At 42.2% G+C, this 25,175-nt stretch overlaps 3 protein-coding genes across 3 annotated transcripts; all 3 read right to left on the minus strand.

Moving 5' to 3' along the window:
- Window positions 1-239: 239 nt before the first annotated feature.
- On the minus strand, window positions 240-19,588 carry LOC127535732 (putative protocadherin beta-18). The gene is made up of 3 exons (XM_051954339.1): window positions 19,053-19,588; window positions 10,039-10,306; window positions 240-418 (listed from the first exon to the last, which is right to left on the minus strand). The coding sequence occupies exons 1-3, from the start codon at window positions 19,470-19,472 to the stop codon at window positions 255-257; spliced, it is 852 nt and encodes a 283-aa protein (XP_051810299.1). The 5' UTR covers window positions 19,473-19,588; the 3' UTR covers window positions 240-254.
- LOC127535734 (protocadherin gamma-C3-like) lies at window positions 1,799-2,865 on the minus strand. The gene has a single exon (XM_051954341.1). It carries the CDS (start codon window positions 2,672-2,674, stop codon window positions 1,913-1,915), a length of 762 nt encoding a protein of 253 aa, XP_051810301.1. The 5' UTR covers window positions 2,675-2,865; the 3' UTR covers window positions 1,799-1,912.
- LOC110967055 (protocadherin gamma-B4-like) lies at window positions 14,813-24,949 on the minus strand. Its single transcript, XM_051954338.1, has 2 exons — window positions 23,521-24,949; window positions 14,813-14,937 (listed from the first exon to the last, which is right to left on the minus strand). The coding sequence occupies exon 1, from the start codon at window positions 24,735-24,737 to the stop codon at window positions 23,544-23,546; it is 1,194 nt and encodes a 397-aa protein (XP_051810298.1). The 5' UTR covers window positions 24,738-24,949; the 3' UTR covers window positions 14,813-14,937; window positions 23,521-23,543.
- Window positions 24,950-25,175: the final 226 nt, after the last annotated feature.

The raw sequence follows: 25,175 nt of genomic DNA on the forward strand, positions 1-25,175 counted from the left end.
CATGATTCCAAAAATTGGAGATTGACAAATACCAGGAAAATGCTCATTCTACTTTGTGAACAACAACAAATTAAAAATCTATCAGGAGAAAAACATCAAACTTCTTGAAAGGTGGTGCTACATTTTTACGTATTTTTGCATTCAAACAAATACTTTATTTTACAAAAAAGAAGAAAAAGAAACATCAGTTTGAAACAGCCTTGGTAATAATGACGCTAAAAAAAGCTCAACAGATTAGTCGAAGGCTTCTCTAATTACCAGTTTAAAAAAAGAAAGAGACAGACTCGTACCTCTTCAGATGCCTTCAAGTCATCGAACGGATCAACAAAGTCTGAAGGACTTTTCCTCAGAGTCTGGTCCGCAGGCAGAGTGTTGTCATTGTAAGAAGCCACAAACTTGAAGTCACTGGTCCGAGAACCTGTTGTCAGGTAGGCATCATAATTGTAAGTGCTGCGTAAAGTTCCTGTGCCGTCAACATCTGCGTAATTAGGAGGGAGATAAGCGCTGGGGATGGCAACTGCTCCATCAAACAACAGTCTGGGCTTTCTCCTGCGACAAAACCTCAAACCCAGGATGATGATGATGAAGGTCAGGAAGAAGGTGGACACAGACACCAGTGCAATAATCAGATAAGAAGTCAGCTTGGAATTATTCTCAAAGTTGGACATTTCTTTCAGTTCTGGCACCTCAGCCAAGTTGTCAGAAATCAGTAAATACAAGGAGCAGGTGGCTGACAGAGAGGGCTGTCCGTTGTCTTTCACTGACACAATCACATTCTGTTTCATGCTGTCAGATTCAGAAATGTCCCGCTGTGTCCTGATCTCTCCGCTGTGGACACCAATACTGAAAAGTCCCGGATCAGTGGATTTCACGATATGATATGACAGCCAGGCGTTCTGACCGGAGTCCGCGTCCACCGCGATCACTTTGGACACCAGAGAGCCTCCGTGAGCAGCTTTGGGGACCAGCTCGGTCATGAACGAGTTGCCCTCCGGGGCGGGATACAGAATCTGAGGAGAGTTGTCATTCACATCCGAGATGAACACACTCACGGTCACGTTGCTGCTCAGAGGAGGAGAACCGTTGTCTCTCGCCATCACCTGCACTTTGAAACTCCGAAACTGTTCATAATCAAACGACCTCACAGCGTGGATCACACCCGTGTCTCCGTTCACAGACACATACGAGGACACCGGGGCACCGTTCACCTCACCAGATAACAGAGAATAAATCACGGTACCGTTCTGTCTCCAGTCGGGGTCTCGAGCACTGACGGAACATAAAGTGGAGCCAGGTTTGTTGTTCTCACTCACATATGCGCTGTACGACTGTTCCTCAAACACAGGTGGATTGTCGTTGACGTCAGCTACAGATAACTGAACACTTTTAGACGAGGACAGAGGAGGAGAGCCCTCGTCAGTGGCACTGATTGTAATGTTGTAATCACACACCACTTCACGGTCCAGTTGTCCTGTGCTCACCAGAGAATAATAGTTTTTAATAGAAGGAATCAATTTAAAAGGAACATTTTGCTGAATGTAGCAACGGACCTGCCCGTTGCTCTCAGAGTCTCTGTCCTGCACGTTAATGATGCCCACCTCTGTACCAGGTGACACGTTCTCAGGTATGGTATTAGTCAGAGATTTCAGATATATCACTGGTGCATTATCATTTACATCTGTAACATCTATCATAACTTTGGCATATGATGTCAGCCCTAAACCGTCTTTGGCTTGGACAAGAATTTCAAAAGTATTAATTTCTTCAAAATCAATCACACCAGTGACACGAATCTCTCCAGTTTTGGGATCAATAGAAAAAACATTTACATCATCGTCAGACACGTGACCACATTGGTATGTCACATCTCCATTCACTCCCTCATCTGCATCAGTAGCACTGATGTTAATCACTAGTGTACCTGGAGGAGAATTTTCAGGGAGACTGGCTTCATAAACGGCCTGGCTGAACACTGGGCGTTATCATTAGCATCCAGTACAGTGACATGTATGACTACAGTACCTGATCTCTGAGGAGACCCACCATCTAGAGCTGTGAGAAGCAAATTCAGCTCTTTTTGCTTCTCTCGATCAAGTGTATTGTCCAGTACAAGTTCTACCTTGTTACTGTCAACAGCTAGTATGAAGTTATCATTTTTCTCAAGGCTGTACCTTTGAACAGCATTTTGACCTATATCTGCGTCACGGGCCTGCTCAATTGAAAAGCGGTTTCCCTTGTCTGCTGACTCGCGTATTTCCATTCTGATCAAATTCTCTCTGAATTTCGGAGAGTTGTCGTTCACATCTTGAACATGAAGACTGACACGATGAAGCTCCAAAGGGTTTTCTAGAATTAGATCTACTTTCACAACACAAGACGGTTTCTTGCCACAAAGACTCTCTCTGTCAATTCTCTCCGATGTGATCAAATCTCCGGTGCTCAGATTTATGTCACAGTAGCGCTTACGAGTCCCCTCAGAATCAACACGGGCCTTTCGGGATGACAAGGTCCTCAGATCTAAATCGAGATCTTTGGGGATATTTCCAATAACAGATTGTGGTTTCATCTCTTCAGGAAAAGAATAACTCAGATCTCCACGAACGAGGTGCAGCGTTACAATAAAGGAAACAAAGCAGAGGATCAGACGCAGCGCTGGAAATCCTTTGTCTCCCATACTGAAGAAAAACGTGCATCCACACTGTATGATGTGATTTCAAGTCCGTCTCATTACGAAGAGTTTAAACAGCCAATAATCCAACACTTCACACAAGTGCACACGATGAAGTAGTCGGTTAAAGAGCAGTTAATTTTCCTCGGAAAATGTGCAAACGTTATCTATGCAGCAGTGGAGGGGCGGAGTAGTGCGCCTGCTTATTTTCTGTGAGTCAACAGCGACACCTCGAGTATCTTGTCATTTCACACTGTTATGGTGAACATATTCTTTACAGTCTAAAACCAGATACAGTGATAAACAGTCACGTTGAATTTTGGCAATGCAGTGAAATACGCTCCAATGCAAGGTAAAGCACATTATCCACAAAAAAAATAAAAATAAACAGAGCTGATTGAATGTAGGTATTTCGGGATTGTCCTGTTCATATTATAGTCAAGCATGTAAAACCACAAAAATATATTTGCCAAGTTACCACTTAAACAGGTTCTGAAAATATAAGATCAACAATTGATCATACAGTCAAACAAACTCAACATTCATGGACACATACAGCAGGCCATAATTGATTATGAATTGGAAATTCAGCTACTCGAGAAAAAAACGCTGTCAGCACCATGGACAGAAAACCTAAGATGTAACGGAGCTTAGAGCATAATAATGTCTTGTGTTGCATCAGTCTGGAGGTTTGAACCAGCCAGTGCTTTGCTCGTTGAAGAGTTAAATATCACAGTTCCACAGAATGAAGAATGACTTATTTTACACCTGAAGTTAAAACGTTACTTAAAGGAAACCAGACGTCGGAGATGTAGTGTTTCCAATATTTAAAGACACAAGCTGACAGCGACCAAAAAGAACTAAAACTAAATTACTAAAACAAAATAAATACATTAAGCAAAGAAATTCAAGAGGCGAAAAATAATAACCTGACAATCCTCAATGTCTGCTTCCGTTTCTATAACAAGGATAATGTTTGGGAAAATGCTGTCATGACTAACTTCACATGACATAAATTTTAAGTTTGAAAACACCTGGTTGGAATGAATTCTAATCAGTTTTTTTAAATACAGATTTTTTGCAGTTTATTGAACAGCAAAATTTGTAACTGACATTTCTCTGAAACGACCAAAACCATGCAACAAGATTAGCAATGTGTCAGGATTGATAATAAATGGTGATTTTGGTTTGTCAGGGAAAAAATGTCAGAGATGGGCCCATCTATAATCAATGAAAGCAATGTCATGACAAAAGTAAAAGTACAACAAAAAACACGCTTCATAAGTAGGAAGACTGAGTTCCCCGACGTTGGAAGAAAATAAGCACACTACCAGTTGCAGGTGTAAACAGAGTGGCGAGAGAAAGCGATTGTCCCTTCATTAAGCAAACAGTTTTCCTAAAAATCAATCGTACACCAGCTTAAAAAACTAATCAGTCACAGTGAATTCCTGATGGACAGATTTTTATGAGCAAGCAAAAAAAGTCACCCCTCAAGTCAAACAATTTGATCCTTCCTACCTGGTCTGATGCTTCCAAATCTTCAAAAGGATCAACAAAGTCTGATGGATTCTTCCTCAAAGTCTGGTCTGCAGGCAGAGTGTTGTCATCGTAAGACGTCACAAACTTGAAGTCACTAGTCCGAGAACCTGTTGTCAGGTAGGCGTCATAATTGTAAGTGCTGCGTAAAGTTCCTGTGCCGTCAACATCTGCGTAATTAGGAGGGAGATAAGCGCTGGGGATGGCAACTGCTCCATCAAACAACAGTCTGGGCTTTCTCCTTCGACAAAACCTCACACCCAGGGTGATGATGATGAAGGTCAGGAAGAAGGTGGACACAGACACCAGCGAAATAATCAGATAAGAGGTCAGCTTGGAATCATTCTCAAAGTTCGACATTTCTTTCAGTTCTGGCACCTCAGCCAAGTTGTCAGAAATCAGTAAATACATGGAGCAGGTGGCTGACAGAGAGGGCTGTCCGTTGTCTTTCACTGACACAATCACATTCTGTTTCATGCTGTCAGATTCAGAAATGTCCCGCTGTGTCCTGATCTCTCCGCTGTGGACACCAATACTGAAAAGTCCCGGATCAGTGGATTTCACGATATGATACGACAGCCAGGCGTTCTGACCGGAGTCCGCGTCCACTGCGATCACTTTGGACACCAGAGAGCCTCCGTGAGCAGCTTTGGGGACCAGCTCGGTCATGAACGAGTTGCCCTCCGGGGCGGGATACAGAATCTGAGGAGAGTTGTCATTCACATCCGAGATGAACACACTCACGGTCACGTTGCTGCTCAGAGGAGGAGAACCGTTGTCTCTCGCCATCACCTGCACTTTGAAACTCCGAAACTGTTCATAGTCAAACGACCTCACAGCGTGGATCACACCCGTGTCTCCGTTCACAGACACATACGAGGACACCGGGGCACCGTTCACCTCACCAGATAACAGAGAATAAATCACGGTACCGTTCTGTCTCCAGTCGGGGTCTCGAGCGCTGACGGAACATAAAGTGGAGCCAGGTTTGTTGTTCTCACTCACATATGCGCTGTACGACTGTTCCTCAAACACAGGTGGGTTGTCGTTGATGTCAACTACAGATAACTGAACACTTTTAGACGAGGACAGAGGAGGAGAGCCCTCGTCAGTGGCACTGATTGTAATGTTATAATCAGACACCACCTCACGGTCCAGTTGTCCTGTGCTCACCAGAGAATAGTAGTTTTTAATAGAAGGAACCAATTTAAAAGGAACATTTTGCTGAATGGAGCAATGGACAAGTCGCTTGTTCTCAGAGTCTCTGTCCTGAACGTTAATGATGCCCACCTCTTTACCAGGTGACACGTTCTCAGGTATGGGATTAGTCAGAGACTGTAGATATATCACTGGAGCATTATCATTTACATCAGTAATATCTATTATAACTTTTGCATATGAGGTCAGCCCTAAACCATCTTTGGCTTTTACCCTCATTTCAAAAGAATTTATTTCTTCAAAGTCAATCTCACCAGTGACTTTAATCTCTCCAGTTTTAGGACAAATGGAAAATACATTTACAAAATCTTCTGGTACATGACCGAAGTCATATGTCACATCTCCATTCACTCCCTCATCTGCATCAATAGCACTGACATTAATCACTATTGTATCTGGAGGAGAGTTTTCAGGCAGACTGGCTTTATAAACTGCCTGGCTGAACACTGGGGCGTTATCATTAGCATCCAGTACAGTGACGTGTATGACTACAGTACCTGATCTCTGAGGAGATCCACCATCCAGAGCTGTGAGAAGCAAATTCAGCTCTTTCTGCTTTTCCCGATCAAGCTTATTTTCCAATACGAGTTCAACTCTGTTATTGTCAACAGCGAGAATGAAGTTGTCATTCTTCTCAAGGCTGTACCTTTGAACAGCATTTTGACCTATATCTGCGTCATGGGCCTCCTCGATCGAGAAGCGACTACCCTTTTCAGCGAACTCCCATATTTCCATTCTAATCAAATTATCGTTGAATTGTGGCGAATTGTCGTTCACGTCCTGAATATGAAGAGTGACACGATGAAGCTCCAAAGGATTTCCTAAAACCAGGTCTTCAAAACGCACGACGGTTTCTTGCCACAAAGGCTCTCTCTATCAATTCTCTCCGATGTGATCAAATCTCCGGTAGTCATCTTAATATCACAATACCTTTTCTGAGTTCCCTCAAAATCAACACGGCCCTGTCGTGAAGATAAAGTCCTCAGATCAAGACCGAGATCCTTCGCTATATTTCCAATAACAGAGTCTCTTTTCATCTCCTCGGGAAAAGAATAACTCAAATCCCCACGAACGACATGCAGCGTTACAGACAAGGAAACAAAGCAGAGGATGAGACGAAGCGCTGAAAATCCTTTGTCTCCCATCCTGGTGCAAGGTGTGACATCAAAGTATGCGATTTACCGTCCAGAGCAAAAACTACTATATCCCGAAAATTGGTCAACAATCCAACATGGTGTCATGAAGAAACACGGTGAAACACAAAAGGATTTAAGTGGTTCGCTGGAAATTACAACAGCTATCCGTGCAGCAGTGGTGGGTGGAGTGGTGAGTACCAATGTTCTGTCAGTCAACAGCGACACCATGAGTCGCTTTCTAACTTCACACTGGGAGAAGGAAATATACTTCACAGTGTCTCAAAGCACATGACATTCGCTCTTGGGTAAAAAAACGACGAATGGTGTGTTTTTTTTTTTTAGAATTGCAAAACAGTAGATGATATTCATACCAAGACATAAATGGCACAAGTTAACTGAATAACTATTTTACCATTTGCTAATGATTTTTTGGGATTAAACTATCCGAGAATGCAGAAAACCAAGCAGTTAATGTCCCCAGTAAGCACTACAATTAGTTTTGAACTACATGACAACAATGGCCATCGCAACATAAATGCAGAAAGGCGTCTCAGACCAACACAGTCGCTGCCGAGCAAATGAACACATCAACTCTTATACATGTCAACAACACAAAACTTGAACACAAATTCTGTGGTGGTAAAACAGCTTTTGTGTATTTCAGACAAACATGTGATCCGTTCATCTTAAGCTTTAAAGATCTAACTTGCTATTCTTTCAGGCATGCATCTCAGCTTAACAGAATTTGATTTGTAGGTCAAAAGTGACCTACAAACACCTATAGATATGTTTTTATATTTCTGCTTTGCCGAAACCTGTGTATTTTATATATGGGCAAAAAATAATAATAGTTTTTGAATTTTTACGCTTCAGAGAAGCAGGAGTACCAACGCTTTGAGTAAAGCACTGCAATGTGTTATAACACTGAAAATTAACATTGTAACATCAGTCGGCAAACAGTCCACAATAACTCACTGAGCAGAGACCGTCAGACAACTACAAATAAAATTAACACAATTATCAGCGATTAATAGCGGCAGTAAAGATTATTACAAAAAGGAGAAGAAGTACAAACGTGGACAAAATTGTTGGTACCCCTCAGTTAAAGAAGGAAAAACCCACAATTCTCACTGAAATCACTTGAAACTCACAAAAGTAACAATAAATAAAATTTATTGAAAATTAAATAATCAAAAACAGCCATTACTTTTGAATTGTTGATTAACATAATTATTTAAAAAAACAAACTAATGAAACAGGCCTGGACAAAAATGATGGTACCTCTATAAAAGATTGAAAACTATTTGACCAGAGTGACATGATTAACTCAGGTGTGTCATTTAATTGACATCACAGGTGTTTCCAAACTCATAATCAGTCAGTCTGCCTATTTAAAGGGAGACAAGTAGTCACCCTGCTGTTTGGTGAAAAGGTGTGTACCACACTGAACATGGACAACAGAAAGCGAAGGAGAGAATTGTCCCAGGACATCCAAAAAAAAATTATAGACAAACATCTTAAAGGTAAAGGCTATAAGACCATCTCTAAACAGCTTGAAGTTCCTGTGACAACAGTGGCTCATATTATTCAGAAGTTCAAGACCCACGGGACAGTAGCCAACCTCCCTGGACGTGGCCGCAAGAGGAAAATTGATGACAAATTGAAGAGACGGATCGTTCGAATTTTATCCAAAGAGTCCAGAGTCGTTGTTTGAGCCAAAGTGGACTTCATGGGAGACGACCAAGGAGGACACCACTGCTGAAAAAAACTCATAAAAAAGCCAGACTGGAATTTGCAAAAATGCATGTTGACAAGCCACAAAGCTTCTGGGAGAATGTCCTTTGGACAGATTAGACCAAACTGGAGCTTTTTGGTAAGGCACATCAACTCTATGTTCATAGACTCAAAAACCAAGCATACGAAGAAAAGAACACTGTCCCTACGGTGAAACATGGAGGAGGCTCAGTAATGTTTTGGGGCTGCTTTGCTGCATCTGGCACAGGGTGTCTTGAAAGTGTGCAAGGTACGATGAAATCTGAAGACTATCAAGGCATTCTGGAGAGAAATGTGCTGCCTAGTGTCAGAAAGCTTGGTCTCAGTCGCAGGTCATGGGTCTTCCAACAGGACAACCATCCAAAACACACAGCCAAAAACACCCAAGAATGGCTGAGAGAAAAGCGTTGGACTATTCTAAAGTGGCCTTCTATGAGCCCAGATCTGAATCCCATTGAACATATGTGGAAGGAGCTGAAACATGCCATTTGGAGAAGACACCCATCAAACCTGAGACAACTGGAGCTGTTTGATCATGAGGAGTGGGCCAAAATACCTGTTGACAGCTGCAGAATGCTCATTGACAAATACAGAAATCGTTTAATTGCAGTGATTGCGTCAAAAGGTTGTGCAACAAAATATTAAGTTATGGGTACCATCATTTTTGTCCAGCCCTATTTCATTAGTTTGTTTTTTTAAATAATTATGTTAATCAACAATTCAAAAGTGATGGCTGATTTTGATTATTTAATTTTCAATAAATTTTTATTTATTGTTACTTTTGTGAGTTTCAAGTGATTTCAGAGAGAATTGTGGGTTTTTCCTTCTTTAACTGAGGGGTACCAACAATTTTGTCCATGTGTGTAGTTGTCAACATGACGCTAACTGGAAGTCACACAGCACACCTGAATAGAAAAAAGTGACATTTCCAGTTGCGCCTCTGAGAGCAAAAAGGAGCGTTTCAGCACCAAGGACAGATGCCTTCACATTAGGCAGGACTGCAAGCACAAACACAAAAAAACCTATGGTGTTTTACTGATGGACTCAAATGTTGGTCAAATCTACTAATGCAACAGACATTTGAACTGCACTAAATACCGAACAATAATAAGATTCTAAAGGAAGTATTTTGTTTTCTAAACAGCTAACTAGCTCCCTTAACATATCCAACAACGAACATGCTTTAGAAATCAACGACTATCATTTGGTCCGAGAATCACTGAAGTCCGTTGTGAAATAAGGACCCAGGACAATTCAAAGCAAGTACTATAACGACCATGCAGACACCTCCAAAGAAAATGTGATGCCAAAAATCGGTGGACGATAAATACAAGGTAAATGTTCATTGTACTTCATGGAGAGCAAAAGATTAAAAATCTATGAGGAGGAAAAACAGCAAACTTCTTGAAAGGGGATGCTATTGTTTGGTTATATTTTCATTCAAACAAATACATCATTTCACAGAAAAAAGAAGAAGAAAAACATCAGTTTGAAACAGCCTTGGAAAGAATAGCATTTAAAAAGCTCAACAGAATAGTGGAAAACTTCTGTAATTACCAGTAAAAAGGGAGACTCATACCTCATCTGATGGCTCCAAGTCATCGAACGGATCAACAAAGTCTGATGGACTTTTCCTCAGAGTCTGGTCCGCAGGAAGAGTGTTGTCATTGTAAGAAGTCACAAACTTGAAGTCACTGGTCCGAGAACCTGTTGTCAGGTAGGCGTCATAATTGTAAGTGCTGCGTAAAGTTCCTGTGCCGTCAACATCTGCGTAATTAGGAGGGAGATAAGTGCTGGGGATGGCAACTGCTCCATCAAACAACAGTCTGGGCTTTCTCCTGCGACAAAATCTCACACCCAGGATGATGATGATGAAGGTCAGGAAGAAGGTGGACACAGACACCAGTGCAATGATCAGATAAGAGGTCAGCTTGGAATTATTCTCATAGTTCGACATTTCTTTCAGTTCTGGCACCTCAGCCAAGTTGTCAGAAATCAGCAAATACATGGAGCAGGTGACTGACAGAGAGGGCTGTCCGTTGTCTTTCACTGACACAATCACATTCTGTTTCATGCTGTCAGATTCAGAAATGTCCCGCTGTGTCCTGATCTCTCCGCTGTGGACACCAATACTGAAAAGTCCCGGATCAGTGGATTTCACTATATGATACGACAGCCAGGCGTTCTGACCGGAGTCCGCGTCCACCGCGATCACTTTGGACACCAGAGAGCCTCCGTGAGCAGCTTTGGGGACCAGCTCGGTCATGAACGAGTTGCCCTCCGGGGCGGGATACAGAATCTGAGGAGAGTTGTCATTCACATCCGAGATGAACACACTCACGGTCACGTTGCTGCTCAGAGGAGGAGAACCGTTGTCTCTCGCCATCACCTGCACTTTGAAACTCCGAAACTGTTCATAATCAAACGACCTCACAGCGTGGATCACACCCGTGTCTCCGTTCACAGACACATATGAGGACACAGGGGCACCGTTCACCTCACCAGATAACAGAGAATAAATCACGGTACCGTTCTGTCTCCAGTCGGGGTCTCGAGCACTGACGGAACATAAAGTGGAGCCAGGTTTGTTGTTTTCACTCACATATGCGCTGTACGACTGTTCCTCAAACACAGGTGGGTTGTCGTTGATGTCAGCTACAGACAACTGAACATTTTTAGACGAGGACAGAGGAGGAGAGCCCTCGTCAGTGGCACTGATTGTAATGTTGTAATCAGACACCACCTCACGGTCCAGTTGTCCTGTGCTCACCAGAGAATAATAGTTTTTAATAGAAGGAATCAATTTAAAAGGAACATTTTGCTGAATGGAGCAACGGACCTTTCCGTTATTCTCAGAGTCTCTGTCCTGAACGTTAATGATGCCCACCTCTGTACCAGGTGACACGTTCTCAGGTATAGGATTGGTCAAAGATTTCAGATATATCAATGGAGCATTATCATTTATATCCGTAACATCTATCATAACTTTGGCATATGAGGTCAGTCCTAAACCATCTTTGGCTTGGACAAGCATTTCAAAAGAACTCGTTTCTTCAAAGTCAATCTCACCAGTGACTCGAATCTCTCCAGTTTTAGAATTAATAGAAAATACATTTACATCATCCTCAGACACGTGACCAAATTGATATGTCACATCTCCATTCACTCCTTCGTCTGCATCAGTAGCACTGACATTAATCACGATTGTATCTGGAGGAGACTTTTCAGGGAGACTGGCTTTATAAACTGCCTGGCTGAACACTGGGGCGTTATCATTAGCATCCAGTACAGTGACATGTATGACTACAGTACCTGATCTCTGAGGAGATCCACCATCCAGAGCTGTGAGAAGCAAATTCAGATCTTTTTGCTTTTCTCGATCAAGCTTATTTTCCAATACGAGTTCGACCTTGTTACTGTCTACAGCGAGAATAAAGTAGTCGTTCTTCTCCAGGTTGTACCTTTGAACAGCATTTTGACCTATATCTGCGTCATGGGCCTGCTCGACCGAGAAGCGGTTTCCCTTTTCAGCTGACTCGCTTATTTCCATTTTGATCAAATTCTCTCTGAATTTCGGAGAGTTGTCGTTCACATCTTGAACATGAAGACTGACACGATGAAGCTCGAGAGGATTTTCGAACACCAGGTCTACTTTCAAAACACAAGAGGGTTTCTTGCCACAAACACTCTCTCTGTCAATTCTCTCTGACGTGATCAAATCTCCGGTGCTCAGATTTATGTCACAGTAGCGTTTACGAGTCCCCTCAGAATCAACACGGGCCTTTCGGGATGATAATGTCCTCAAATCAAGAACGAGATCTTTGGGGATATTTCCAATAACCGATTGTGGTTTCATCTCTTCTGGAAAAGAATAACTCAGATCTCCACGAACGAGGTGCAGCGTTACAATAAAGGAAACAAAGCAGAGGATCAGACGAAGCGCTGGAAATCCTTTGTCTCCCATACTGAAGAAAAACGTGCATCCACACTGTATGATGTGATTTCAAGTCCGTCTAATTGCGAGTTTAAACAGCCAATAATCCAACACTTCACACAAGTGCCCACGATGAAGTAGTCGGTGAAAGAGAAGTTAATTTTCCTCGGAAAATGTGCAAACGTTATCTATGCAGCAGTGGAGGGGCGGAGTGGTGCGCCTGCTTATTTTCTGTGAGTCAACAGCGACACCTCGAGAATCTTGTCATTTCACACTGTTATGGTGAACATATTTTTTACAGTCAAAAATCAGATATTATAATCGGTCACGTTTCTCAAATGTGCAACAGACTGAAATATGTTCAATGCAAGGTAAAGCACATTATCCACAAAAAAAATAAACAGAGCTGGTTGAACGTAGGCATTTCGAGGTTGTCCTGTTGATATAATAGTCAAGCATGTAAAACCAGCAAAATACATATGCCAAGTTACCACTTATAAATAGGCTCTGAAGATATAAGATCAACATTTGATCCTACAGTCAAACAAACTCAACATTTATGGACACACACAGCAGGTCATGATTGATTATTAATTTGACATTTAGAAAAAAACAAACAAAAAAACGCTGTCAGCACCATGGAAAGAAAACCTAAGATGTAACGGAGCTCAGTGCATACTAATGTCTTGTGTTGCATGAGTCTGGGGGTTTAAACCAACCACTGGTTGCTCGCTGACGAGTCGAATATCACAGTTTTACGGAATAAAGAATGACTTATTTTCAACTTGAAGTTAAAACCTTACTTAAAAGAAACCAGACGTCGGAGCTGTAGTGCTTCAAACATTTAATGACAAGCTGGCAGCGACCAAAAAGAACTAAAGATAAATTAATAAAACAAAATGAATAAATAAGGAAAATAAATTTGAGAGGCTAAAATAATAACCTGACAATCCGCGATGCTTCCGTTTCTATAACAAGGGTAATGTTTGGGAAAATACTGTCCTCACTAACTTCACATGACCTAAGTGTTACGTTTGAAAACACCGAAGTGGGATCAATTCAAATCAGTTTTTTTAAATACAGATTTTTTTTCAGGTTACTGAAGAACAAAATTGAAAACTGACATTTCTCTAAAAAGAACGATGTGTCAGGTTTGAAAATGAATGGTTATTTTGGTTTGTAAGACAAAAAAAATCCCAGAGATGAGCCAATCTATTATCAATGGAAGCAATGTCATGAGTAAATATACGACAAAACACGTTTGACAAGTGAGAAGACTGAGTTCCCCGGCAATAAAAGAAAATAAGTACATTAAAAAATGCAGGTGGAAAGAGAGAGAGAGTGACGCAAGAAAGCGTTTATACCTTTATTCAGCAAAAAATTTACCTTAAAAATAAATCGTACACGAGCTTTAACACTAAGAAGTCACAGTATATTCCTGACGGACAGATATTAATAAGCAAGCAAAAAAGTCACCGGTCAAAGTAAATAATTTGATCGCATCCTACCTCGACAGACGCCTCCAAATCTTCAAAAGGATCAACAAAGTCTGATGGGCTCTTCCTCAGAGTCTGGTCTGCAGGCAGAGTGTTGTCATTGTAAGACGTCACAAACTTGAAGTCACTGGTCCGAGAACCTGTTGTCAGGTAGGCGTCATAATTGTAAGTGCTGCGTAAAGTTCCTGTGCCGTCAACATCTGCGTAATTAGGAGGGAGATAAGCGCTGGGGATGGCAACTGCTCCATCAAACAACAGTCTGGGCTTTCTCCTGCGACAAAACTTCACACCCAGGATGATGATGATGAAAGTCAGGAAGAAGGTGGACACAGACACCAGTGCTATAATCAGGTATGATGTCAGCTTGGAATTATTCTCAAAGTTGGACATTTCTTTCAGTTCTGGCACCTCAGCCAAGTTGTCAGAAATCAGTAAATACATGGAGCAGGTGGCTGACAGAGAGGGCTGTCCGTTGTCTTTCACTGACACAATCACATTCTGTTTCATGCTGTCAGATTCAGAAATGTCCCGCTGTGTCCTGATCTCTCCGCTGTGGACACCAATACTGAAAAGTCCCGGATCAGTGGATTTCACGATATGATACGACAGCCAGGCGTTCTGACCGGAGTCCGCGTCCACCGCGATCACTTTGGACACCAGAGAGCCTCCGTGAGCAGCTTTGGGGACCAGCTCGGTCATGAACGAGTTGCCCTCCGGGGCGGGATACAGAATCTGAGGAGAGTTGTCATTCACATCCGAGATGAACACACTCACGGTCACGTTGCTGCTCAGAGGAGGAGAACCGTTGTCTCTCGCCATCACCTGCACTTTGAAACTCCGAAACTGTTCATAATCAAACGACCTCACAGCGTGGATCACACCCGTGTCTCCGTTCACAGACACATATGAGGACACCGGGGCACCGTTCACCTCACCAGATAACAGAGAATAAATCACGGTACCGTTCTGTCTCCAGTCGGGGTCTCGAGCACTGACGGAACATAAAGTGGAGCCAGGTTTGTTGTTCTCACTCACATATGCGCTGTACGACTGTTCCTCAAACACAGGTGGGTTGTCGTTGATGTCAGCTACAGATAACTGAACACTTTTAGAAGAGGACAGAGGAGGAGAGCCCTCGTCAGTGGCACTGATTGTAATGTTGTAATCAGACACCACCTCACGGTCCAGTTGTCCTGTGCTCACCAGAGAATAATAGTTTTTGATAGAAGGAACCAATTTAAAAGGGACATTTTGCTGAATAAAGCAGCGGACCTGTCCGTTATTTTCAGAGTCTCTGTCCTGAACGTTAATGATGCCCACCTCTGTACCAGGTGACACATTCTCAGGTATGGGATTGGTCAGAGACTGTAGATATATCACTGGGGCGTTGTCATTTACATCAGTAATATCTATCATAACTTTGGCATATGAGGTCAGTCCTAAACCATCTTTAGCCTCCACTATAATTTCAAAAGAATTTATTTCTTCAAAGTCAATCACACCAGTGACTCGAATCTCTCCAGTTTTAGGATCAATAGAAAATACATTTACATCATCTTCAGACACGTGACCAAAGTCATATGTCACATCTCCATTCACTCCCTCATCTGCATCAGTAGCACTGACATTAATCACGATTTTATCTGGAAGAGAGTTTTCAGGCAGACTGACTTTATAGACGGCCTGGCTGAACACTGGGGCGTTATCATTAGCATCCAGTACAGTGACATGAATGACCACAGTACCTGATCTCTGAGGAGATCCACCATCCAGAGCTGTGAGAAGCAAATTCAGCTCTTTTTGCTTTTCTCGATCAAGTGTATTCTCTAGTACCAGTTCAGCCTTGTTGTCAGCTGCCAGTATGAAGTATTCGTTCTTCTCAAGGTTGTACCTTTGAACAGCATTTTGACCTATATCTGCGTCACGGGCCTGCTCAATTGAAAAGTGGTTTCCCTTGTCTGCTGACTCGCGTATTTCCATTTCAATCAAATCTTTTTTGAATTTCGGAGAGTTGTCATTCACATCTTGAACGTGAAAATTTACACGATGAAGCTCCAAAGGATTTTCTAAAACCAAGTCCACTTTCAAAACACAAGACGGTTTCTTGCCACAAAGACTCTCTCTGTCAATTCTCTCCGATGTGATCAAATCTCCGGTGCTCAGATTTATGTCACAGTAGCGTTTACGAGTCCCTTCAGAATTAACACGGGCCTTCCGGGCTGATAATGTCCTCAAATCAAGACCGAGATCTTTGGTGATATGTCCAATAACAGACTGTGGTTTCATCTCTTCTGGAAAAGAATAACTCAGATCTCCATGACCGAGGTGCAGCGTTACAATAAAGGAAACAAAGCAGAGGATCAGACGAAGCACTGGAAATCCTTCGTGTCCCATCCTGATACCAAAAATGTCCTCAGTTTGTACAACGTACACTGTCTGATGTGACAAAAAGAAAGCTAACCAAAATATTAAGTAATCCGACAGTTTACAGTGTCCACGATCTTCTATCTTTGGAAATTTAACCGTTTTTCTGGACAAGCTGCAGCTGATATCTGTGTACCAGTGGGTGGAGTAGTGAACGTCTATTTTCTGTCAGTCAACAGCGACACCGTGAGTCACTTTTTAATTTGTACAACAATATTTAATGAAACATTCTAGAGCAAAATCTGACCACATTAAGATGCCACATATCCCTGCTTTAATTGGCCTAAAAACGCTTGTGAGCAGTACATTGTAATTAGCCCAGCATGAGATGTATGGACTGCTCATTCCACGAGAGTTAAGTCTGACAGAAATAACGGCAAACTGATGCATACTTTGTCAGGCTAAAGAAAAATAAACATTTAGTTTAGGACTGTAACACTGTTTTTTGTTTTTATATTCACAATGGTGCTTGATCCCTCCATATTCACACAATGAGTAAGGGCAATCCAGTGACTGACAACAACCAAATTTTCCATTGTATACAAACACCAGCAACAACAAAACATATGTTATCATTATGATTAAATTCACGCAGCATGGCGAAAATAAGAAATTCGTCTCCTGCTGCGGTTGTAACAGAGTCTGAGAAGAGTGTTTCAGCACCATGGATAGGTACACTTGTAAAGACCATACATATTATTGCAATCTTGAGTGTCCAATAACTCCTACAGCTCTTCACTTTCGATGACAGAACCACTGAAGCATATGTGGTTTTGTGACAAAAAAAAACATACATTTTGCTTACTTTATAGACTTATTATACAACTTTTGGAATTATGATTTAATTTGCTGGGTTGGAAACATACATACAACAATCTGGATGATCAGTTTTGGTGATAGAGAAAATTGTGTCTATCTAATTTTCTTATTTGCATGGCCTCTTATCAATGTAGTACATGATTACAGTTGACTACAGCTACAGACTTCTGTGAGGCAATTTAAATCAGGCCCACTTGACATTTGTTATACTCAGGTCAGGTCTGCAATCAATTAGACGCTGCTGAAACATAAGCATCAGTTCCCACAGTCAAATGTGTTCACATCACCATGGACAGAGAAACTGCTGTGCAAGAAGGTAGCCCTTCCTCCAGAAGTCACACCTTAAGGCTTGACTGAAGTTTGCTATCAATCACATGGGCAAAGAAAATGCTTTATGGAGGAAGGTTCTGTGGTCAGATGAAACAAAAATTAACTTTTTGGCAACAGTGACGAGTAATGTGTTTGGAGGAGAGAAAGTAAAGACTTCAACCCCAAGAACACCATAACTATCATCAAGCATGGTGGTGGCAGGTCTATGCTCAAGGGCTGTTTTGCTGCCAGGGGAACTGGTATTTTACACAGAGTAAATTGAATTATGAATGAGGAGTATTTACTCCACATTATTCAGGAAAACCTAAAATCATCAGCCATAAAGTTGGGCCTTGGATGCCATTTATTGTTACAGCAAGACAATGGTCCAAAACAGACATCAAAAGTGGTGAAGACAGGGCTGAATCAGGCTAGACTGAGTTTTGACTGGTTTCCCCAAAGTACTGACTTAAACCCTATTAAGAACATGTGGACTGTGCTGAAGAAACAACCCTGTGTCAGAAAGCCAACACATTTAGGTAAACTGCACTAATTCTGTCAAGAGGATATGTCAAAGATGCAACCAGGAGCTTATGGATAGCGAACAAAAACACCCAGTTGAGGTGAAAATTGCCATGGGACATTTAACCAAACCTTAGCACTGCTGAATGTATATTTTGGACCCAGTAGATCTCATCACATTTCCACAAAAAACTATAATAAATCTAAGTCAGAACCAAAATGCATGATTGCATTACAAAGACACATTTCAGTCACTTCACTCACAGCTGTACCCTGACATTAGACATGATGAATGGCAAAATGATACTGAGCACTACATTTATCTACTGGACATCGATCTAAAAGTGTACCCACAAAAGTCAGAGACAGAACCACAAAACTTAATGATTTGGTCTCAAAATTTATACCACAAGTCAACGTCCCCTAAGCCAACACAGGAATAGTAGCTATGAGTTGTTCATTTCCAAATTAGTGACATCAGAGAGGAGGGACAGAAAAATCTTCAAAAATATCAAGAATGAACATAGTAACGGTGAAAAGTAGTGAGCGCCTGTGTAAAACTATGTTTTTGATGGAAAATTCTGAGAAAGAAGCATCACTTACAAATGCACTTCTCTGATACAAGTGTTAAGATATTCTGATGGCAAAGTTATGCTACAAAGCCAAGTGTGTCTACATGTTGTGAACACATTCGTACCAAGAACCTCATGAGGAGTTTTATATTTTGGGGTACATTAACCCAGACAGCAACCAGATGGACAAAACAGAGGCTCAGGTAAAAACTCACACTTTCTCCTTGAAACAAACTGAATATTTCCTACCTCGTCTGATGCCTCCAAATCTTCAAAAGGATCAACAAAGTCTGATGGACTCTTCCTCAGAGTCTGGTCTGCAGGCAGAGTGTTGTCATTGTAAGAAGTCACAAACTTGAAGTCACTGGTCCGAGAACCTGTTGTCAGGTAGGCGTCATAATTGTAAGTGCTGCGTAAAGTTCCTGTGCCGTCAACATCTGCGTAATTAGGAGGGAGATAAGCACTGGGGATGGCAACTGCTCCATCAAATAACAGTCTGGGCTTTCTCCTGCGACAAAACCTCACACCCAGGATGATGATGATGAAAGTCAGGAAGAAGGTGGACACAGACACAAGTGCAATAATCAGGTATGATGTCAGCTTGGAAGTATTCTCAAAGTTGGACATTTCTTTCAGTTCTGGCACCTCAGCCAAGTTGTCAGAAATCAGTAAATACATGGAGCAGGTGGCTGACAGAGAGGGCTGTCCGTTGTCTTTCACTGACACAATCACATTCTGTTTCATGCTGTCAGATTCAGAAATGTCCCGCTGTGTCCTGATCTCTCCGCTGTGGACACCAATACTGAAAAGTCCCGGATCAGTGGATTTCACGATATGATACGACAGCCAGGCGTTCTGACCGGAGTCCGCGTCCACCGCGATCACTTTGGACACCAGAGAGCCTCCGTGAGCAGCTTTGGGGACCAGCTCGGTCATGAACGAGTTGCCCTCCGGGGCGGGATACAGAATCTGAGGAGAGTTGTCATTCACATCCGAGATGAACACACTCACGGTCACGTTGCTGCTCAGAGGAGGAGAACCGTTGTCTCTCGCCATCACCTGCATTTTCAAGCTCCGAAACTGTTCATAATCAAACGACCTCACAGCGTGGATCACACCCGTGTCTCCGTTCACAGACACATATGAGGACACCGGGGCACCGTTCACCTCACCAGATAACAGAGAATAAATCACAGTACCGTTCTGTCTCCAGTCGGGGTCTCGAGCACTGACGGAACATAAAGTGGAGCCAGGTTTGTTGTTCTCATTCACATATGCGCTGTACGACTGTTCCTCAAACACAGGTGGGTTGTCGTTGATGTCAGCTACAGATAACTGAACACTTTTAGATGAGGACAAAGGAGGAGAGCCCTCGTCAGTGGCACTGATTGTAATGTTGTAATCAGACTCCACTTCACGGTCCAGTTGTCCGGTGCTCACCAGAGAATAATAGTTTTTAATAGAGGGAACCAATTTAAAAGGAACATTTTGCTGAATAAAGCAGCGGACCTGTCCGTTATTTCAGAGTCTCTGTCCTGAACGTTAATGATGCCCACCTCTGTACCAGGTGACACGTTCTCAGGTATGGGCTCAGTCAGAGATTGTAGATATATCACTGGTGGGTTATCATTTACATCAATGACATGTAATATCACTTTGGCATATGATGTCAGTCCTAAACCATCTTTGGCTTGCACCCTCATTTCGAAAGTACTAAGTTCTTCAAAGTCAATCACACCAGTGACTCGAATCTCTCCAGTTTTGGGATCAATAGAAAACAGATTTACGTAGTCATCAGACACGTGACCAAATTGATATGTCACATCTCCATTCACTCCCTCATCTGCATCAATAGCACTGACATTAATCACGATTGTATCCGGAGGAGAGTTTTCAGGCAGACTGGCTTTATAAACGGCCTGGCTGAATACTGGGGCGTTATCATTAGCATCCAGTACAGTGACATGTATGACTACAGTACCTGATCTCTGAGGAGATCCACCATCCAGAGCTGTGAGAAGCAAATTCAGCTCTTTCCGCTTTTCTCGGTCAAGTGTATTGTCCAGTACGAGTTCGACCTTGTTACTGTCAACAGTGAGAATAAAGTTATCATTTTTCTCAAGATTGTACCTCTGAACAGCATTTTGACCTATATCTGCGTCATGGGCCTCTTCAATTGAGAAGCGATTTCCCTTGTCTGCTGACTCGCGTATTTCCATTTTAATCAAATTCTCTCTGAATTTTGGAGAGTTGTCGTTTACATCTTGGATATGAAGACTAACACGATGAAGCTCCAAAGGATTTTCTAAAACCAGGTCCACTTTCAAAACGCAGGACGGTTTCTTGCCACAAAGACTCTCTCTGTCAATTCTCTCCGATGTGATCAAATCTCCGGTGCTCAGATTTATGTCACAGTAGCGCTTACGAGAAGCCTCAAAATTAAAACGGGCCTTCCGAGCTGATAAGGTCCTCAGATCAAGACCAAGATCTTTGGCGATATTTCCAATAACCGATTGTGGTTTCATCTCTTCGGGAAAAGAATAACTCAGATCTCCACGAACGAGCTGTGGCGTTACAATAAAGGAAACAAAGCAGAGGATCAGACGAAGCGCTGGAAATCGTTTGTCTCCCATTTTGAAACAAAAAGATCTTCAGATCGTACAGCTTATGCTGTCCAATGCGGCAAAATAAAATTCTTCCAAAAAAAATCCACTAATTCAACAGTTTACAATGTGCACGATCATCTATTTTAGAAAATTCAACCGTTTCTCTGGACAAGCTGCAGCTGATGTCTATGCAGCAGTGGGTGGAGTAGTGAACGTCTATTTTCTGTCAGTCAACAGCGACACCGTGAGTCACGTTTATATCGTCACACCAGTTTGTCATGGAATCTTCTATAGTAGAATCTTGGCAACAATAAGACAATATTAAAGTCACATTAAAATGGACTTTGCATGTCTTTCATTTGCTTAACACAAACGTGTGATAATTCCACTGTAACTAACTCAGAGTCAGCTGTCGGTGAAGTTCAATCTAGAACAGTAGAATGAAATGAGATTTGGTTTGTAACTGTGGAAAAACGCTCAAATATGTTTCCTAAAAACGGTAACATCCAGAAAAAACGTCACAAGTAAACACATAGCAATGGGTACGGTGTAAGCCTCTTGAACAATCAATCCGCTAAATGTTGAGTATAACAGTGTCACATTTAGTAGCACTGTTAAATATTGTATTTTTGAAATGTAGAAAACTACCCTTGGGCGCTCCATTGTTAAAACAATGAGCTGGAGCAATCAGGTGATTTTCATCAACCTGCACTTTAAATTAAGCCCAAAAATTCTTTACATGGTCAGTGTGATTAAATTTAGTTCACATGGCTGAGCAGCAAATGCCCTTCCAGCTGCGGTCGCGCCAGAGCACCAGAGGAATGTTTCAGCACCACGGACAGGTACACTGAGATTTTGCGCATAGCACAGAGCAACTGGACACGGTCCTTAAAGTTTACTAACCTCAGTGACAAAACGGATGTACAACACTCAAGCTTCATCTATTCCTTAACTTTAACAACAGGCCAAGTCCCACCATGACCACACAAACTTAAACCAAGCTTCCATCACTTCCTTGCAAATGAAAACCGGCAGCAAATGCTTAAGGCAAAAAACAAATTCACACGAAAAAAGTAAAATTATAGACTCAACCAAGTTACTAGGTTAATGAATAAAAGTATAAATGTTTAAATAAATAAATACACGAAAATAGATAAAATTAGATTCAGACACTGCCTCAGCAACCAAATGTTTTCTTATATATGCCAAGAGGTCGCTTGACCAATTTCACAATCACTTCAAGATTCTGGAGACATAAACACATACTTCAGAAAGCCAGACTTTAGAAAGACTACGAAAACAATTTGAAAAATGCACTGTGAAATATGCTGCATGATTCCTACCTCGTCTGATGTATCCAAGTCGTCGAACGGATCAACAAAGTCTGATGGACTTTTCCTCAGAGTCTGGTCTGAAGGAAGAGTGTTGTCATTGTAAGAAGTCACAAACTTGAAGTCACTGGTCCGAGAACCTGTTGTCAGGTAGGCATCATAATTGTAAGTGCTGCGTAAAGTTCCTGTGCCGTCAACATCTGCGTAATTAGGAGGGAGATAAGCGCTGGGGATGGCAACTGCTCCATCAAACAACAGTCTGGGCTTTCTCCTGCGACAAAACCTCACACCCAGGATGATGATGATGAAGGTCAAGAAAAAGGTGGACACAGACACAAGTGCAATAATCAGATAAGAGGTCAGCTTGGAATTCTTCTCATCATAAGAAATATCTTTCAATTCTGGCACCTCAGCCAAGTTGTCAGAAATCAGTAAATACATGGAGCAGGTGGCTGACAGAGAGGGCTGTCCGTTGTCTTTCACTGATACAATCACATTCTGTTTCATGCTGTCAGATTCAGAAATGTCCCGCTGTGTCCTGATCTCTCCGCTGTGGACACCAATACTGAAAAGTCCCGGATCAGTGGATTTCACGATATGATACGACAGCCAGGCGTTCTGACCGGAGTCCGCGTCCACCGCGATCACTTTGGACACCAGAGAGCCTCCGTGAGCAGCTTTGGGGACCAGCTCGGTCATGAACGAGTTGCCCTCCGGGGCGGGATACAGAATCTGAGGAGAGTTGTCATTCACATCCGAGATGAACACACTCACGGTCACGTTGCTGCTCAGAGGAGGAGAACCGTTGTCTCTCGCCATCACCTGCATTTTCAAGCTCCGAAACTGTTCATAATCAAACGACCTCACAGCGTGGATCACACCCGTGTCTCCGTTCACAGACACATATGAGGACACCGGGGCACCGTTCACCTCACCAGATAACAGAGAATAAATCACAGTACCGTTCTGTCTCCAGTCGGGGTCTCGAGCACTGACGGAACATAAAGTGGAGCCAGGTTTGTTGTTCTCATTCACATATGCGCTGTACGACTGTTCCTCAAACACAGGTGGGTTGTCGTTGATGTCAGCTACAGATAACTGAACACTTTTAGATGAGGACAAAGGAGGAGAGCCCTCGTCAGTGGCACTGATTGTAATGTTGTAATCAGACTCCACTTCACGGTCCAGTTGTCCGGTGCTCACCAGAGAATAATAGTTTTTAATAGAGGGAACCAATTTAAAAGGAACATTTTGCTGAATAAAGCAGCGGACCTGTCCGTTATTTCAGAGTCTCTGTCCTGAACGTTAATGATGCCCACCTCTGTACCAGGTGACACGTTCTCAGGTATGGGATTAGTCAGTGATTTCAGATAGATCACCGGAGCATTATCATTTACATCAGTAATATCTATCATAACTTTGGCATACGAGGTTAGTCCTAAGCCATCTTTAGCCTCCACTATAATTTCAAAAGAATTCATTTCTTCAAAATCAATCACACCAGTTGTTCGAATCTGTCCAGCTTTAGGATCAATAGAATATACATTTATATAGTCGTCAGACACGTGACCGAAGTCATATGTCACATCTCCATTCACTCCCTCATCTGCATCAGTAGCATTGACATTAATCACGATTGTATCTGGAGCAGAGTTTTCAGGCAGACTGGCTTTATAAACGGCCTGGCTGAACACTGGGGCGTTATCATTAGCATCCAGTACAGTGACATGTATGACCACAGTACCTGATCTCTGAGGAGATCCACCATCCAGAGCTGTGAGAAGCAAATTCAGCTCTTTTTGCTTTTCTCGATCAAGTGTATTCTCTAGTACCAGTTCAGCCTTGTTGTCAGCTGCCAGTATGAAGTATTCGTTCTTCTCAAGGTTGTACCTTTGAACAGCATTTTGACCTATATCTGCGTCACGGGCCTGCTCAAGTGAAAAGCGGTTACCTTTGTCTGCTGACTCGCTTATTTCCATTTCAATCAAATCTTTTTTGAATTTTGGTGAGTTATCGTTCACATCTTGGATATGAAGACTGACACGATGAAGCTCCAAAGGATTTTCTAAAACCAGGTCCACTTTCAAAACACAAGAAGGTTTCTTGCCACAAAGACTCTCTCTGTCAATTCTCTCTGATGTGATCAAATCTCCGGTACTCAGATTTATGTCACAGTAGCGTTTACGAGTCCCCTCAGAATCAGCACGGGCCTTTCGAGCTGATAATGTCCTCAAATCAAGACCGAGATCTTTGGCGATATTTCCAATAACAGACTGTGTTTTCATCTCCTCTGGAAAAGAATAACTCAGATCTCCATGAACGAGGTGCAGCGTTACAATAAAGAAAAGAAAGCAGAGGGTCAGACGAAGCGCTGGAAATCCTTTGTCTCCCATCCTTGGTAAACACACGTCGACGTCTTGTACCAATTACGGTCCAGAACTCAAAATGTAATCCAAACGAGAATCAATAATCAAACAACTGCAAACACGATGAAAAATATTCGTGGAATCAAGCGATCTTCACAAAAATACAACTGATCTTGATGCAGTTGCAGTGGGTGGAGATGTCTGTGTTACTTTTGTGTTAGCCAACAGCGGCACCATGAGTCACACCGAATTTTTACAGTGGTATTACTAAAATATAATTGACCGAGTCTCACACCGTCATTCAGGCAAGCTCTTTAAAAATGTACAGCATAGTGAAATGTCTGGCAACGCAAAAGAAAATGCGTTATTTAGTACAGAAAATGAAAAAGAGATGCGTAAAATATATTTCTGGCTTTTCCTGATTATCTAAATTTCTGCAAAATGAAAGACAAGAACGAAACCTGC

This window comes from Acanthochromis polyacanthus, chromosome 10 (genome assembly GCF_021347895.1).
Source record: "Acanthochromis polyacanthus isolate Apoly-LR-REF ecotype Palm Island chromosome 10, KAUST_Apoly_ChrSc, whole genome shotgun sequence".
In the NCBI taxonomy this organism is placed as follows: domain Eukaryota; kingdom Metazoa; phylum Chordata; class Actinopteri; family Pomacentridae; genus Acanthochromis; species Acanthochromis polyacanthus.

What these genes read in the sequence shown, in the direction of transcription:
- LOC127535734 (XM_051954341.1), bottom strand. Translation starts at nt 2,674, where the DNA reads ATGGGAGACAAAGGATTTCCAGCGCTGCGTCTGATCCTCTGCTTTGTT.
- LOC127535732 (XM_051954339.1), bottom strand. Translation starts at nt 19,472, where the DNA reads ATGCAGGTGATGGCGAGAGACAACGGTTCTCCTCCTCTGAGCAGCAAC. An exon ending in TTTCTGACAACTTGGCTGAG is followed by an intron (nt 10,307 to 19,052) that starts GTGCCAGAACTG and finishes AACTTGGCTGAG; the next exon opens with GTGCCAGAACTGAAAGAAAT. An exon ending in TGACGCCTACCTGACAACAG is followed by an intron (nt 419 to 10,038) that starts GTTCTCGGACCA and finishes ACCTGACAACAG; the next exon opens with GTTCTCGGACCAGTGACTTC.
- LOC110967055 (XM_051954338.1), bottom strand. Translation starts at nt 24,737, where the DNA reads ATGGGAGACAAAGGATTTCCAGCGCTTCGTCTGACCCTCTGCTTTCTT.